At 40.8% G+C, this 13,785-nt stretch overlaps 2 protein-coding genes and 1 long non-coding RNA gene across 4 annotated transcripts in view; 1 reads left to right on the forward strand and 2 right to left on the reverse strand.

Annotated features, from left to right (window-relative positions):
• The window catches only part of gtf2ird1 (GTF2I repeat domain containing 1), a 28,551-nt gene extending 25,898 nt beyond the window's left edge, over positions 1-2,653 (reverse strand). The window contains exon 1 of the mRNA XM_041051520.1: positions 2,271-2,653. The gene's annotated coding sequence lies outside the window, so the exon portion shown is untranslated. The remainder of the gene's footprint in view (positions 1-2,270) is intronic.
• A 1,182-nt stretch (positions 2,654-3,835) lies between these two features.
• The window catches only part of clip2 (CAP-GLY domain containing linker protein 2), a 31,198-nt gene continuing 21,248 nt past the window's right edge, over positions 3,836-13,785 (reverse strand). For both annotated transcript variants that reach the window (XM_041052277.1, XM_041052276.1), the window contains 9 exons: positions 13,155-13,538; positions 12,213-12,788; positions 12,019-12,076; positions 11,698-11,781; positions 10,532-10,688; positions 7,635-7,794; positions 6,714-6,902; positions 6,119-6,178; positions 3,836-6,013 (listed from right to left, as the gene is read on the reverse strand). In XM_041052277.1, coding sequence (XP_040908211.1) covers positions 6,002-6,013; positions 6,119-6,178; positions 6,714-6,902; positions 7,635-7,794; positions 10,532-10,688; positions 11,698-11,781; positions 12,019-12,076; positions 12,213-12,788; positions 13,155-13,538 — 1,680 coding nt within the window. In that variant the 3' untranslated portion in view covers positions 3,836-6,001. The remainder of the gene's footprint in view (positions 6,014-6,118; positions 6,179-6,713; positions 6,903-7,634; positions 7,795-10,531; positions 10,689-11,697; positions 11,782-12,018; positions 12,077-12,212; positions 12,789-13,154; positions 13,539-13,785) is intronic.
• LOC121191170 lies at positions 4,180-6,907 on the forward strand. The gene is made up of 3 exons (XR_005895070.1): positions 4,180-4,256; positions 6,606-6,690; positions 6,780-6,907. It is a non-coding gene; the product is annotated as an uncharacterized LOC121191170 (long non-coding RNA).

Genomic DNA, 13,785 nt, shown 5'->3' on the forward strand with positions numbered 1-13,785 from the left:
CCTAACCACTGCAACACATCTAATAGGAGGAGCAGAGAGACGTCAATCAAAGCGCAGTTTCTACATGTCCATTAAGTCTAATTAGGCAAGATAAGGGAAAGCACCTTTGTGAGGTGTGCCACAGGTATACAGGGCCCTTAAGACAAGTGTTTTGTGCAAAAACCTTGTTAAATCTTGGCTGCTCTAGTTTTAATGTCTGTTAGTTAGATGGCTAAAGTAACTGAACAGCTGAATCATTACATGCATCAAGTAACTCAACAACAGACAATGGTTTTCAGAACAAGAAAAACACAAAGTAGGACTGCAATTTTGACATACCTTTAACACTTTACAGTAAGTCAGGGTGTGGCAAGTTATCATTACAGTACCCAACATAATCCTTTTATTTACACCCTGAGCCTGAGGCCGCAGCATGTTGGTAATGTCATCCTCGATGTTATGATTTTTAACTGCTGCGATGCCAAACAGGATTCAATGGTAAACAAAGGACCAGGGAGAACAGCTTAACATATTATGAATGATATGTTTAATCATCCAGTGCGGGCTTAGAAATATTGCACGTTTGCAGTTAACAGGATCAATCGTGCAAAATCATAAGTTGTCCTTAAAGGCAAAAATCATATCACATTACAACTGAACGTCTATATAGTAATAAATGGTCAAACATGTAATGAGGCCCACTTTTACACATTTTCTTTTGCTATTAACAACACCTTAAAGCGGTGTGTTCAAATGTGCCATCATATCAACAATTCAGTGGGTTTATCATAGGTTTATACAGTATAGCCATAAAATTTAGACATTAGATAAATTCATTATCCAGAGCAAAATATATTCAGAACAGGAAAAAAGTGTGTTGTGATTGTTCCATTTGCCAGGTACAAAACACAACAACAAATGATGGGTTTTAAAGGAACAGCTTGTAAGAGTTGCACTTCTTGTTTTGTTGTTTTACTTGGATATTTGTGATATCTAGGTCATTTGGACATTAGGATAAATGGGCAGCCAAGAAACAGTTGGTTAAAGGACTTATTTTCTCTGTTGTGTGATTTTGATACGAGTTGGTGTGATAAAGATTATCTGGCACCTATAGAGAGAGGAGCTGTGGTGAGAACTTCTTTTGCTGGGAAATACTGGCAGGAGATCTACTATTAAGTTCACATCACATGAGTGAGGGGAGGAATTACTTTGAAAATCTGGACCCAGGAGAAAAAAGAAAAGCTCGAAACCACAGGATATGAGACAGGAGTGCAATAAATAAAGTCAAGGTCTGTTCCTCCAAAGGAAATGAGCGTATGTGGAGAGTACAATACGTCTATTTCTTTCTTGTCTTGTGAATTCAATCGGCCGGACACTTACAGCTGACAAAGTTTTATTCCAGTCAGCTGTTTTTAAACTTTAACGCGTCTGGTCCCAACCACAAACACACACAGCTGAGACCAAAATGAGAGGAAATTAGACCCAATATCTGGCTTCAGAGTCACGCAATGAAACACTTTGAGTTTGCCTTATCCAAGTTTGTGTTTGTTTTTCTTGCGATCTAATGCTGTTGTTGTTATGTTTATTTATTTATTTATTTATTGTTTAGTTTGAGAAACACTTCTCCGACCGTGCTACTTTTAGTACGTGATTGTAATTGCCGATGGCAGTCATTTAGTAATTTATTGTTCAACTTTACTGCACATCAATACGGTGTAGCAAGGCTGGAATTAACTCAGCACTGCTGTTAGTTAGGTTTGATATATTCAGATTGTGTTCTTAAGTTTAAATGTGTGGCTTCCTCTTTCGTTTACCTTGGCTAATTGAGCTAGCTGGCTTTGTTGTCCTAGCTTGTAACCTTATAGTCACTGATAGCGATGTATGGGGGGATAATTTAGCAGGCAGACAGATGATGTATCCCAATCATAAATACAGGCTAGCGCTCCGCTCGCAAGGTTACAGGAAGGAGTCCCTCTAGGCTGAGTTTACTGTTAACTAACAATAACCTTTCTACGCTACTTACCGTGTGTCTAACTAATCAACGCTGGCTAATTGGCTAACGGTATCACAATAACGTTGAGCTAGCTAACTAGCTAGCTTAAACTCGTTAGCTCTACTGCGTTAGCCCTCTTGCTAGCTAGCGCTAGCACTTTCCTTTCATCTCCTCCCCCAGTCCAGAAATTATTTTATAATCCGTAATTTCTAAATGTACGGTCACAGAAAGCAGCACACGCAACGAAAACACACCGCACGACTGTTCAAAAGTGTGAAAACAGACAGCGAAATCTCACCTTAATTAGCGATTAAATAGCCTTGTTGCTGCGGTCAATCCCGGAATAGGTTTATTCCCCCGTTTTAATCCATCAGAAACGCTCACAATTCCCATCCACAATGTAGCTGTACCGTCCGCTAAAACATCGTAATCCGGAACATGACACTGCTGACTTCGATCGCACGTTTTATTGTCTATTATTTGTGTATTTTTTCTCAGTTTATTTCTCTTTTTCCCTTAACAGAGCAGGGTGTCCCTTTCCCTTTTCTTTGTTCTGTAATCCAGTAAAATTGAAACTCATTCGCCTCCTGCTAATCCCAGCCCAACTCAACAACAGCATCTATTGGCTGCGATTTACATACAGGATTAACGGAGGAACCTCTGGAAAAAAACCCATCAGGGAGCAAAATTTACATGGAAGGGAAATATTCCTAGTGCATTTCTTATTTTATTAGAGCTGTGACAGCGTAAATCACTGTCTGCCACTTGGCTGCAACTTCACACTGGCAGTATTGCTTTAAGAAATCCCTCATAGATTGCATGAAGGTGGTTTGATGTGATAGTTGAACACTATCCAAATTATTTTTAGGATTAGGGTCTGTCCAAAGTGGATATATAGTAGCTGCATGGATCTTCTGGCCATGACAGTTACGCCATGACTCTTGTGATTGCCTAAAATAGCTCATGTCTGTTTAATATAGGGTAAAGTTCAAATCCTAGTGGAAAGGAACAAACACTTATTTTATAATAAACAGAGTCACCAACCATTATATATATATATATATATATATATATATATATATATATATATATATATATATATATATATATATATATATATATATATAAGTCGAATCAGAAACAACACATACAATCCAGTGTCCCTGTAATTAGGTTAATTCTTCTTACTGTAAAACAAATTCACCCCCAAACCAGTTTGAAAGATTCAGTGAAACTGTTTCACCATGAGCAAAACAAAGGTTTGTGCCAGTGATTCACATATGCAGTACTTTTTTTTTCCTCACTTCTGCAAATATAGTTATCACTTATTTATTCAAATGTCACCAGCATAACCAGTCTGCCCTCTAGCAAAAAACTGAGATGTGTGGATAAGGCCTGACATTTTCCAGAGCCAACAAATAAAAAGGGATAGATCTGGAGGTTAGAAATCCAAAGATTGTAAATAAATATTCAGTGTCTGGTTGTTTAATCTTCATCATCAAGGAACGTGGCCCTCTTTTCTTTACATAAAGGAATTATTGCCTCCTCCTTTTCTGGTTGACATCAATTCATTTTAATAACAAATATGTCCCTGAAAAGGGTATATGATCTACAAAACAGAGTTTATTTTAGCTCACAAGTTGTATGTGTGTGTGTGTGTGTGGCTGAGGAATGGGTGAGTGGTTATGATTTCTGGCTGAATTTCCCAAACCAACCTTTCAGTGGCACAGAGTCTGACACCACTTTTAATCAACTCTGCAGAAATATCCCAGAAATATGCTGTGCTTCGCCCCCCAAAAAACAAACATACAGAGGTGACACAACTATGAAAGAGAGTGAAATAAAACACCACCAGCCCTCACCCACATTGTTAATATTTAATGACTCAATCTCCGAAACCATTGCAGCAATAATCCAAAGGGTATGAACCCTCCAGCTAAAAAGGCCATGTACAATATCCAATGGAAAATTTAGGTTTTATCTGTGCTGACCAGCGCCTGCCCTACATATTTTGCTCAGGAGACACTACTCCAAGCACACCACTCACCTCTGCGTAGTGTCTCCTGCAAAGCAATAGCGACCTATCACCAACTACAAACAGGATCTCCTTGTTCAGTCAACAAATGGACAAAACAAATATTTGGAAGACTTACATAATAAATTCTATATATGTTTGCAAATGAAATCCAGATGTTGTCAACCTGGGGAAGGATGAGTGGAACATCTTAAATCCGTTGTTTGGGTTGTAGCTCCAGTAACAGCCCTTCAGCAGACTCACCAAAAGGTCAGTAAAGTAATCCAGGAGATTTTGATTCATTAAACTGGGCTCAAATGGACATCAGATAGGGCTGCTATGTCGCACCATATGTATAGTTAATTAATACTAATGTATGGATGGAGTCTGTACTGATACATAGTCTAGAGTAAATAAAATAGCTGATCATGACTGACAGAGTAAGAGATGTATGGGAACAGGTTCAGGCGGAGTTTTAGTGAATGAAGAAGTCCGGAATAATTCACTGTATTCATTCTATAAACATACTGTAACATCACTCAGAGCTGAGCTCAGCAGGCCTCCCAGGCTGGTTCATATCAATACTCAGTCCTAGCAGGGAGTCCGCTCGTGTGCAACGGCTGAAAAGAACTGCTTTCCAGGAGATTGACCCAGCAGCCACCTTACCCAACACCTTAAGAGAGAGGACTGGTATTGAAATCATCACAGTCAGTCCTGTAACAGATAAATCTCTGTTCTAATGTAGAATACAGCATGATAAGCAGTTGTTGGTGATTCACAATTGCATATATGTATATTTCTGATTTCACACACCCCAAACAAAGCTCCAGTCAATATCAAACTTCAAGTATCTGCACTATTAATGATGCTTTCCACCTCCTTATTATCTACCTGAGGGTTAAAATAAATATAATAGGTAAATGCTGTCCTGTAATGTTTGATAAGTTGTATATTTGTGCCAATTCTCTCAGACAGAACTGTTTTGTACCGTTCCTCCACTTTCTGCATTTTTTTCTTTTTTATCATGACACGTCCATGATTAGTAATTTAATGAAGACTTTTATTCTTTGTACTTAAAGCGTTAATGTTAGCTGGACAGCACTGGTCTGTAACACACTTTTTGTAACTGACTTCACAAAAGAAAAAAAGATCAAGGCCAAAAAACATGAAAAACTAATTACAGACTGCTTAAAATCAGTCCGTCGCTGTATCAAAAGGCTGTCCTTGAAGATTAAGCAATGAATTTAGCCATATTTTGGCAAAGTAGTAGTGTTGGGAATAAACTCAGCTCATGGATGGACATGAAATGTGTTTTATATTCAAAAGACAGACTTTGGGTGGAGTATTCTTTTTTTAATGCTTCCAATGATGCTGATCACTTACAAATGGGCACGAAAGCAGGAGTGTGAATACTGGAAATGGGGTCACTGTGATGGCTTTGCAACCAGTCTTCTCATCAGGTGAGGGCACCTCACTGAGCGGGGAGTTTCTCTGAGTGTCACTGGCCAAGGCAGCTCACCTACAGTACGGATGATTATTACAAAGCGGAGGAGCAAAGGTAAAAGTAATAAATAAAACAAACGAAGCAACCGAGACCAGTTCTTTAGTTCTTCACATCGTTGTCCATCAGCTGTTTTGCTTTCTGGATCAAAATTCTGAATTGTCAAAGAGTTCCTGGCAACTTGTAGATTCAAACTTTCTAACTACTGTAAAGCATCAAAAGTTGCCGTACTGTACTTTATCAGCAGTTGTACCGATAATAACTCTTCATGTCCATGTCCCATTTCCTGATTATATCTTATAGTACTTTAAGCGGTCTTCATGATTGGCTAATAGGTGCTTTCTGCAACAACACATAAATTCACTGGAGATAGAGATTCACTGTTTTGGTATTAAGTGTAAACTGAAATGTTCATCAGGTGTCCATCGCAGGATCAGGAGAAATGTCGGACGAGCTTTTCCTTTTAAGATGTACCTCTCCACGTCTCTGTTCAGTCTCATGTCTTCTGCTCATATCAGCGTTGTTCCTGAACAGCCAAAAAAAATAAGGCGTCTTAGTACTGACAAGTATTAACAGTATCACTGCATCAATACTGCTGAAAAAAAAAAAAATACAATGAAAGAATACCAACATCTTGAGTACTGTCTGACTCCTGATGATGAACCCCATTGGCTGAATTTGCTCCATGCACCTGAAAACCAGTCATACATGAAATGATTTTGCTGTATTACCTTTGAAGACAACATTAAAGGGCTATTCCAACATTTTGGGAAATATGCTTTCTTGCTGAGATTCAGATGCGAGGATTGATACCACTCTCCTGTTTGTATGGTAAATATTAAACTATCACCAACAGTTTAGATGCACTGGTTTTTACTTTGGCCTCATGTTCCCAGTCTTTGTGTTAAGCTAAGCTAACCGGCTGCCGGTGCTGGCTTCATATTTATGGTACAGACATGACGGCAGTAATGTCTTCTCATCTAACTCTCCTCAAGAGAGTGAATAAGTGCTTTTCTCAAAATGTCAAAGCATTCCTTTAAAATACAATAAATATTAAACTCCATTTTCTTTAAAATTTACATTAAAGCCCCCTTTCTCACTTCTTTCATATCTAAAAGCATCTTGACATCCCTTCTGACATGTGTACGTCCTCCCAAGCAGCCCGCCACCAAAATAATCGTTTTCCGAGCTGAATCTATCAAAGTAAGGTTTCTTTGCAGTTTTACCGGGCTTTTATCCGGATTCCTGCGCATGGCCTGGACCAGTTGGTCAACCTGCTGGTTGTGTTCCAGGGCGTTCCTCAGGGCATCCTCAGTGCTGAGCAGCCGCTGGCGCAGGCGGTTCACCTCTGAGTCCAGGGCCGAGGGGTCGAGCATGGAGTGTCGCCGGTGGTCCGGTGAAGATCGTTCCCGACCCTGAAACAAACAAACAAACACACAAACACACACACACACAGGCAGAAAGAAGAATATTCTCAAATTCACAGCAGTCTGTTACAGTCATGTATTAAACACCGTATTCCTCCTCCATCTTAACACCTGATAAGGTACATAAATATATTTTTAAAGGAAAAGTCTGACATACAATCCCTTTGGTAAGTTTTTTTCATGTCAAACTACACCAATGTTAAATTTTTCATGTCAAAATAAATGTATTCTGTATGACTCATACCACTCAGCCGGAGAAAACATTTCTTTAATGTCTGCTGCAGCTCCAGAGGAGCTTTGTCAATCTGAGAAAATCACCCTGCGGGTGTCAACAGGGTTATCTCGGCTGATGCCTGGAGACTACAATTCTTTAATAAAAAGCCTGCGTTTCAATTTAAAGGTGCGGGGTTTGAAAAACGTGTGTTTACCAAACAGGAAGGGTCTAATGAAAGATGCTATTGAGCTATATTAGGGGAAACGTAGGATCCTGGGTTTTTGGCACTTTATCTGTACTGGGGACTAAAAGTCAGAGTATCTTCACCTCCGCTGCATAAATTTTGGCTGTTTTTGTTTTAACTTGTTAATCACAAATATCCCAGCATTATGGAGAGTATGGAATAGCTGGATTACTCTTAATGTGAGTCAGTGATGATAAACTTCACAGCCCTCGTTAGATTACTGTCAGAATGAAGCTGCGTTTCCTTTGTCCTTCTTTCTCACCAGTAGGAGCAGTTTATCTCGCAGGGTCTTGATGTCATCCTGGAGTTTCTGCTCCTTGACCTTCCACTCGGCCTTGCGCACTTCTCGGTTCAGGTCTTTCTCCATGTCCCGTGAATGGCGATGTGATTCCAGGAGCAACACCCTCAGTTCATTCAGACTCCTGACGTGAGAAAAACAACACAGCGTAAAAAAAAAAACCTAAAATAAAGCAAGGGAAGAATGCCTGAGTGTTTGGTAACACTGAAATAAATGGAAGCCATTTTCTCGGGTGTTTTTCTGGTCTGCAGGATTGCGGTGACTCGCTGTGAACTTGACAGCTCCAAAGTGCAATAATCATAGAGAAGCAGTGAAATTTTGCTGTCAAGGATTTTATGAGTAGTACGTCTGTTCAGACCCTTGCACAAAGGTCATTATTATCTGAAAGCCTGGCAACCCATTACGTGAATAACATGTTGCCCAGTCTGGCCAGTGGGGACTGTGGAGGCGGCCTCATTCTCTGTACATGTGATACTGGCTGGTGGATGGATGCAGTTTGACAGAACAACTATTTGGCTGTTTGCCTGATACTAATATCAGAGACCTACTGATACTGTACACTGGGAAACTTTTTTTTTTGTAACCGGGGTCACTGCATGTTATGCAGAGGTGTTAGTTAATTTAACATCTGACCTTTGCTTATTTAAGGTTCCACATATTAATTTGATCAATCTGCCCTTCACACACGGAGCATCATTCTCTTTTTCTCTCAGAAGACCTTTTCTCTTCATGCAGAAATTGTTAGAACAAACATTCAAGCTGCTCTTATGAATGTTTTTACACAAACAATGCATCAAACGACTATGCATGTGTAAATAAACTGCCATGTAAATCAAGTTTATAGGCTGATAATATGTCAGTGTTATGTTTACAGCTTGTACCTCTGCTGCCCCCCATGGACAAAAAGGAACAAAAGGACAAAGGGAAGTGAAAAGGTTGTTTGAAATTTCATTATTGAAGTAACGCCTTCCACATTTACTGATAATAAACCGTGTTCTTCTTCTTCACAGAACCTCAAACACACTGAGGCACTGGGCTCGATGCTCAGTCACACTGACTCATGACTACAGAAACTTTCTTGGTGTCATTTTTCAATGACATTATGTATTGTACTGTCTTCTACCACGTGACTTGCTGGTAATTGTCTCTTTAATTATCTTGGCAACTTTTTAAGATAAAAATGTTTAACAGTGTTCAGTGTACTCGTTTGGTTTCCTAGAATCATGTCACAGACTGAAACGGCAGCAGAAACATTAAGAAAGCAAATGATGCTACCACACAATAACACTAACTCAAAGGGAGACAGCCACTGGATTTTTTTAATGGATGTTATATTCTTTTATGGCATACGACATAATTGCTGCAGTGATGATGCACAGAAAAATATTCTGCTATAGCCACAGACACTTATTTTTAGTGCCTTGCAGCATTTACTAACATTATAACCATCAATAATGTAAGAGCTGCATAATGTAAGAAAACCAATAATGTAAAACAATTAGACCAATCTCAGTTCATACAGCACCATAGATAAATGAACTGTCTGAATGTGAACGTGTCTGGACTTTGTGAAACAGACCAGGACCCTTTAACAAAGCCCTGCACCTCTGCGATGATTCTGTCTGGACGTTTTACACTTGGCTGGTTAAATAATGACCTCGGTTATCAGAGTTTCACTGAACGTAGCCAGGTTTGGCAGCTTGAACTTCAGCAACTAAAACAGAATCTTTGAGGCTGGTGAAAAATGTGCCAGACACAACTAATTCAGTCTCTGAAGGGTGAACGTCTGGCAGGTCTTTGTGGTTTCCCCTGTGCGGGCTGCTTCCTTAACTCAAGAGGAAAAGACCCAGAGACGCAGGCCTCCTGTTTCACACCGGTGTGGTTCAGTCATACGTGCTGGAGGAAAGGCCAGCGGCAGCACGTGCACAGCCAGCAAACCTGTTACTGATTTAATTAATCTTCACATTTGAACTTTATCTGTAAAATTTCAGTTCCCCTCTGTGATCGATCAGCCACCAGACAGAAAATAATCTCAGCTTCTGACAGAAATCTGAGAAGGAACGTTTGGTTCATCATCTTAAAGCTGCACAAATCCGAATTTTTTATATGAACCATGTGTGATGTCAAACGGGTCACTTGCAATGATGATCTTAACATACTTCACAGTGTATTTATGATATTTTTCTGTATAATTTTAATATTATATCACAGGGAATGATAGTCTGTCCTTTCCAATACTTTGTGTTGCTCTTTTACAGTGCGTTTTGTTGTGTGTTTTTACTGCAGAGCCTGTAAGCTGAGCACACTGCCCTTACGGGACAATAAAGTTTTAAATTAAAGTGCAGTGAGTCAGGACTTGGTTCTCCCCACATCCTCAATAATACCTGAGCTGGACTGTGAAATCATATTGGACCCCTCTCACATATGAATGGAACAAATGCTGGTTGCATATAGAACTGAGAGAATGACTCTCAAAAGAAAGGCACAACAAAAAGCGTCCTGACTGCACCCGGTGCATTTTTTATTTTATAATGATGATTTTATAATCATTTTTTAATGAACCACTGGTTGCAGAAAAAAACAGAACATCTTGTTCTTGGTGCTGCTGATGTTAATTCTGCTCCTGGCTCCATAGCTAATCGCCAATTTAGATTTTATCCAGATGAAACATTATAAAGTTAAACAGGTAACACGACTGTTCAAGCTGACAATATATGCAATAAATCAATACGGTGCCTGTGGCTTCACAGTATCTGTCAAACTGATAACCTGATGTATTTCATGCATCACATCTGCAGGTGCAGAAAGTAATTTTTCACCTCAATTATCCAAAAAAGTGCTGAGGAGCCTTGTCTCCGTACCTCTCTTTCTTCAGTAGCTCCTGGCTGATGCTGACCAGCTGCCCAGATGCATCATGGGACTTCCTGGTCATGGACTCCAGCTCAGCCTCCACACGCATCTTCTCCTTGCTCAGGGCCTCGGCCTTCTTCTCCCCTGACCGAACTTTGCCCTCCAGAGCTGGTGGAAAAGAAAAATGAAGGAACATTTTTGCTGTGAATTTACTGTGAAACGTTAAAAACACTTCTTGGTTTGTACACGTGTAGAACATTTAATAAATGTTTTATTTAAAACTGATTAAGCAAACTCAGTTATCCGTTTCGTGTCACAGTTACAGAGCCACAGACAATGTCACTAATCACAGAAATCTTTAATCCTGCACACGATGACTTCAGGAATTACACTCACTGCATGTAAAACTGATATTAAAGGATCTCCGTCGACTAAATCAATTTCAATGCTGCATCTGTGAACTCAGTATTCAGTACTTAAACAACTCAGTATATCATAACACGTCTGATGAGATCTTTGCTAACTGATTAGGAGACAATGACAAAAGGTTTTTCATTTTGGTTTCCTTTCAGCTAAATCAAATAAAATCTATCAATACATTCAACCCTCAGTATCTTAAAAAAGTATAGTAATGCAGCTATTCTTCACTTTGTGTCTCTCGTATTATTCTTTTCTGTTTTAAATTATTTACAATCCATTCTTCAAAGCGTGTCAGTTTTGTTATCTGAAGCACATGTGACACGTTTTGAGCCTTTTGATGTGATGGAACTTTTAGTTTTCAAACGACAGCAGGTTCACTGATTCCTCAGCGATGATCAAAGGACGTAACGGTGTAGATGAACACGATCCACAGCGTGGTGAACTCAGCATGACTGTCAGAAAATGAAGCCAAGCCTGCAGTCACCACACATACAGGCACTGCACTGACGTAAAGAGGAGAGCGCCGCTAATAGACACTGATGAAGGTCACTTACTACTTTTAATATGTCATTTTTTTCCCCAATCCAAAACCCAAACTGGAAGATGGTCAGAAGATGCTTTAGCCAACTATTAAGCTTAGTCTTGCTTAAATATTGTAAAAAAAAAAAAAAAAACAACAAAAAAAAAGATATGATCCCTCGACAGATTCACATCTTTAGTGATTTTGCTTCATATAAAACCTGCAAGAAAAATTTACCTCCAATCTGTGATTTGAGGGCTTCGACCTGAGAAGTGAGAGTCGAGACCTCTTTTTCCCTTTTCAACAGCTTCTCCATTGTTTCTGAAAACAAAACAACATTAATTGTCCACAAACCAGAGAGAGACACACACTGATGCAGGTTACGAGCTGGACTATTTTCTGTGTCTCTGCTGGAGAGCCAGAGCCAGGCTTCTTCCTGTTTCCACTCTTCATGCGGTGCTAAGCTAACTGGCTGCTGGCTGTCGTCTAACTCTGTGTGAGTGTGTGTGTGTTTTTTCTGGAAATGTAGTTAATAATCAAGTAAATGGACTTTTATACCTTCGATATTCTGTTTTAGCTTCATCTTCTCATCTGAAATTTCATTATCCTCTATCACCTGAAAAAGGAGCAAGTTAAAGAGAGTTTAGCTGAAATTAGAACAAAGTCAGTATGTCAGTAATCAAAACATCATCAAATGACTGCAGGTGTGGGATTTCTAGCTTGTTACTTAGCCCTCCTCCTCAGCCACCCACATTTGCATCATGGGATGTGTAGCGGTCCGCCTGGATGGCCTGGAGCTGGTTCGCCGTGACCCTCAGCTTCTCCTCCAGTTTCTGGATCTCCTCCTGGCTCTCGGCCTGGGCTTTCTGCAGGGCTTGGTAGTCCATCATCTTCTTCTCTGACAGCTCCAGTCTCTCTCTCAGCTCCTCTGTGCTTTTATTCTGCTCCGTCTGAAGCTTCTCCATCTCTGCCAGCCTCTGCTCCGCCTGCTGCAGCTTATCAGTTGCCTCCTCCAGGGCCTGCTTCCCGCTTTTGGCCTCCACCTCGGCCCTCCACGACTGGTTGCCCTTGGCCAGCTGGTCTTTGGCCTCCTGAAGACGAGTGCAGAGGTCCTCGCGTTCCTTGGTCAGAACTGCAGCTTCAATCTTGTGTTTGGCCTTGAGATTCTCCACCTCCAGCTGGTGCTCCATCTTCAGACTCTCCAGAGTGGCTCTCAGCTCCTGGGCATCCTGCTCTTGGCCCTCTGGAGTCGCATGGTCAGTGCTCAACGTGGCCTTCAGCTCCTCCAAGGATCGCTGGTGGTCGCTCACTAAAGCCTCAAATTTAGCCTGCAGAGGAAAAAACAAGAGGAATTATCTGGTTGCACTAGTGGCATCAAAAGCTTTTTCATACTTGCTTCGTTTTCCTTGGTAAAAATCCATCTTTTCTAGGCTTTTGCTTTTCTACTCTGCTACCGACAAAATTTTGTGAGAGACCCTGAATCCTCTTAATCCTCACAGAATATGTCAGCATGAAAACTGTCAAATTTGAGAAGGTAAGTCCAAATTTATTGCTCTCTGCATTTAAAACATCTTGCCAGTTCAGCACACGCACTTCCATGACTCCTCCGCTGTGAGCCACTGAAATAAGTCCACTGCTCTTGCTGAAGTTCTTCGAACAGTTTGTACTGGATTAAAATGAAAACAGCAGAATACCTTCCAGGTGTCCATCATTTCCATGTTTTCCTTAGTGGCCTGTTGGACTTTCAGCTTCATCTCATTGATCTCCTGGTTCTGTTTATCCACCACTGCCTTCAGAGAGTCTATCTCCTGCTGGCTTGCTGCTAACGCCGTCTCGTACTTCTCTTTAAGCTCGCTGCTCTCCTTGTAGTGCTCGCGGCCCGCCAACAGCAGCTGCTCGCGCAGGAGGGCGGTCTCCGGCTGGGCGTCGGACCCGGCGGCTGCGTCGCTGTCGTTGGCCTGCTGCGAGCTGGAGTCAGACCCTCGGAGTTGAGCCTGGAGGTTCTTGATCTCGGCCTTTTTGAAGGTGAGCTCTTCCTCCAGTTGCATGATGCGACTCTGCTCCTCAACCGTCGTTTGCTGATGAGAAAAACAGCAACACCCATCACTGCTGTTAAAAGTTATTCTCGTTATCACCACAGCAGAAAGATGTCAGCCTTTCAGAAGAATGACCTTATTGCCGTAACAGGTGGGAGATCCTGCAACAGAACAATGTCATTCCAAAGAAAAGGTGACACTGATTTAAGCAGCAGAATTAGGCCTCAAGAAAAAGGGCAAATCAAAGGGAGGAGAAGCCCCTGAAGGTCCTTGCAAGGATTGGAGACGG

This window comes from Toxotes jaculatrix, chromosome 12 (genome assembly GCF_017976425.1).
Source record: "Toxotes jaculatrix isolate fToxJac2 chromosome 12, fToxJac2.pri, whole genome shotgun sequence".
Taxonomy (NCBI): Eukaryota; Metazoa; Chordata; class Actinopteri; family Toxotidae; genus Toxotes; species Toxotes jaculatrix.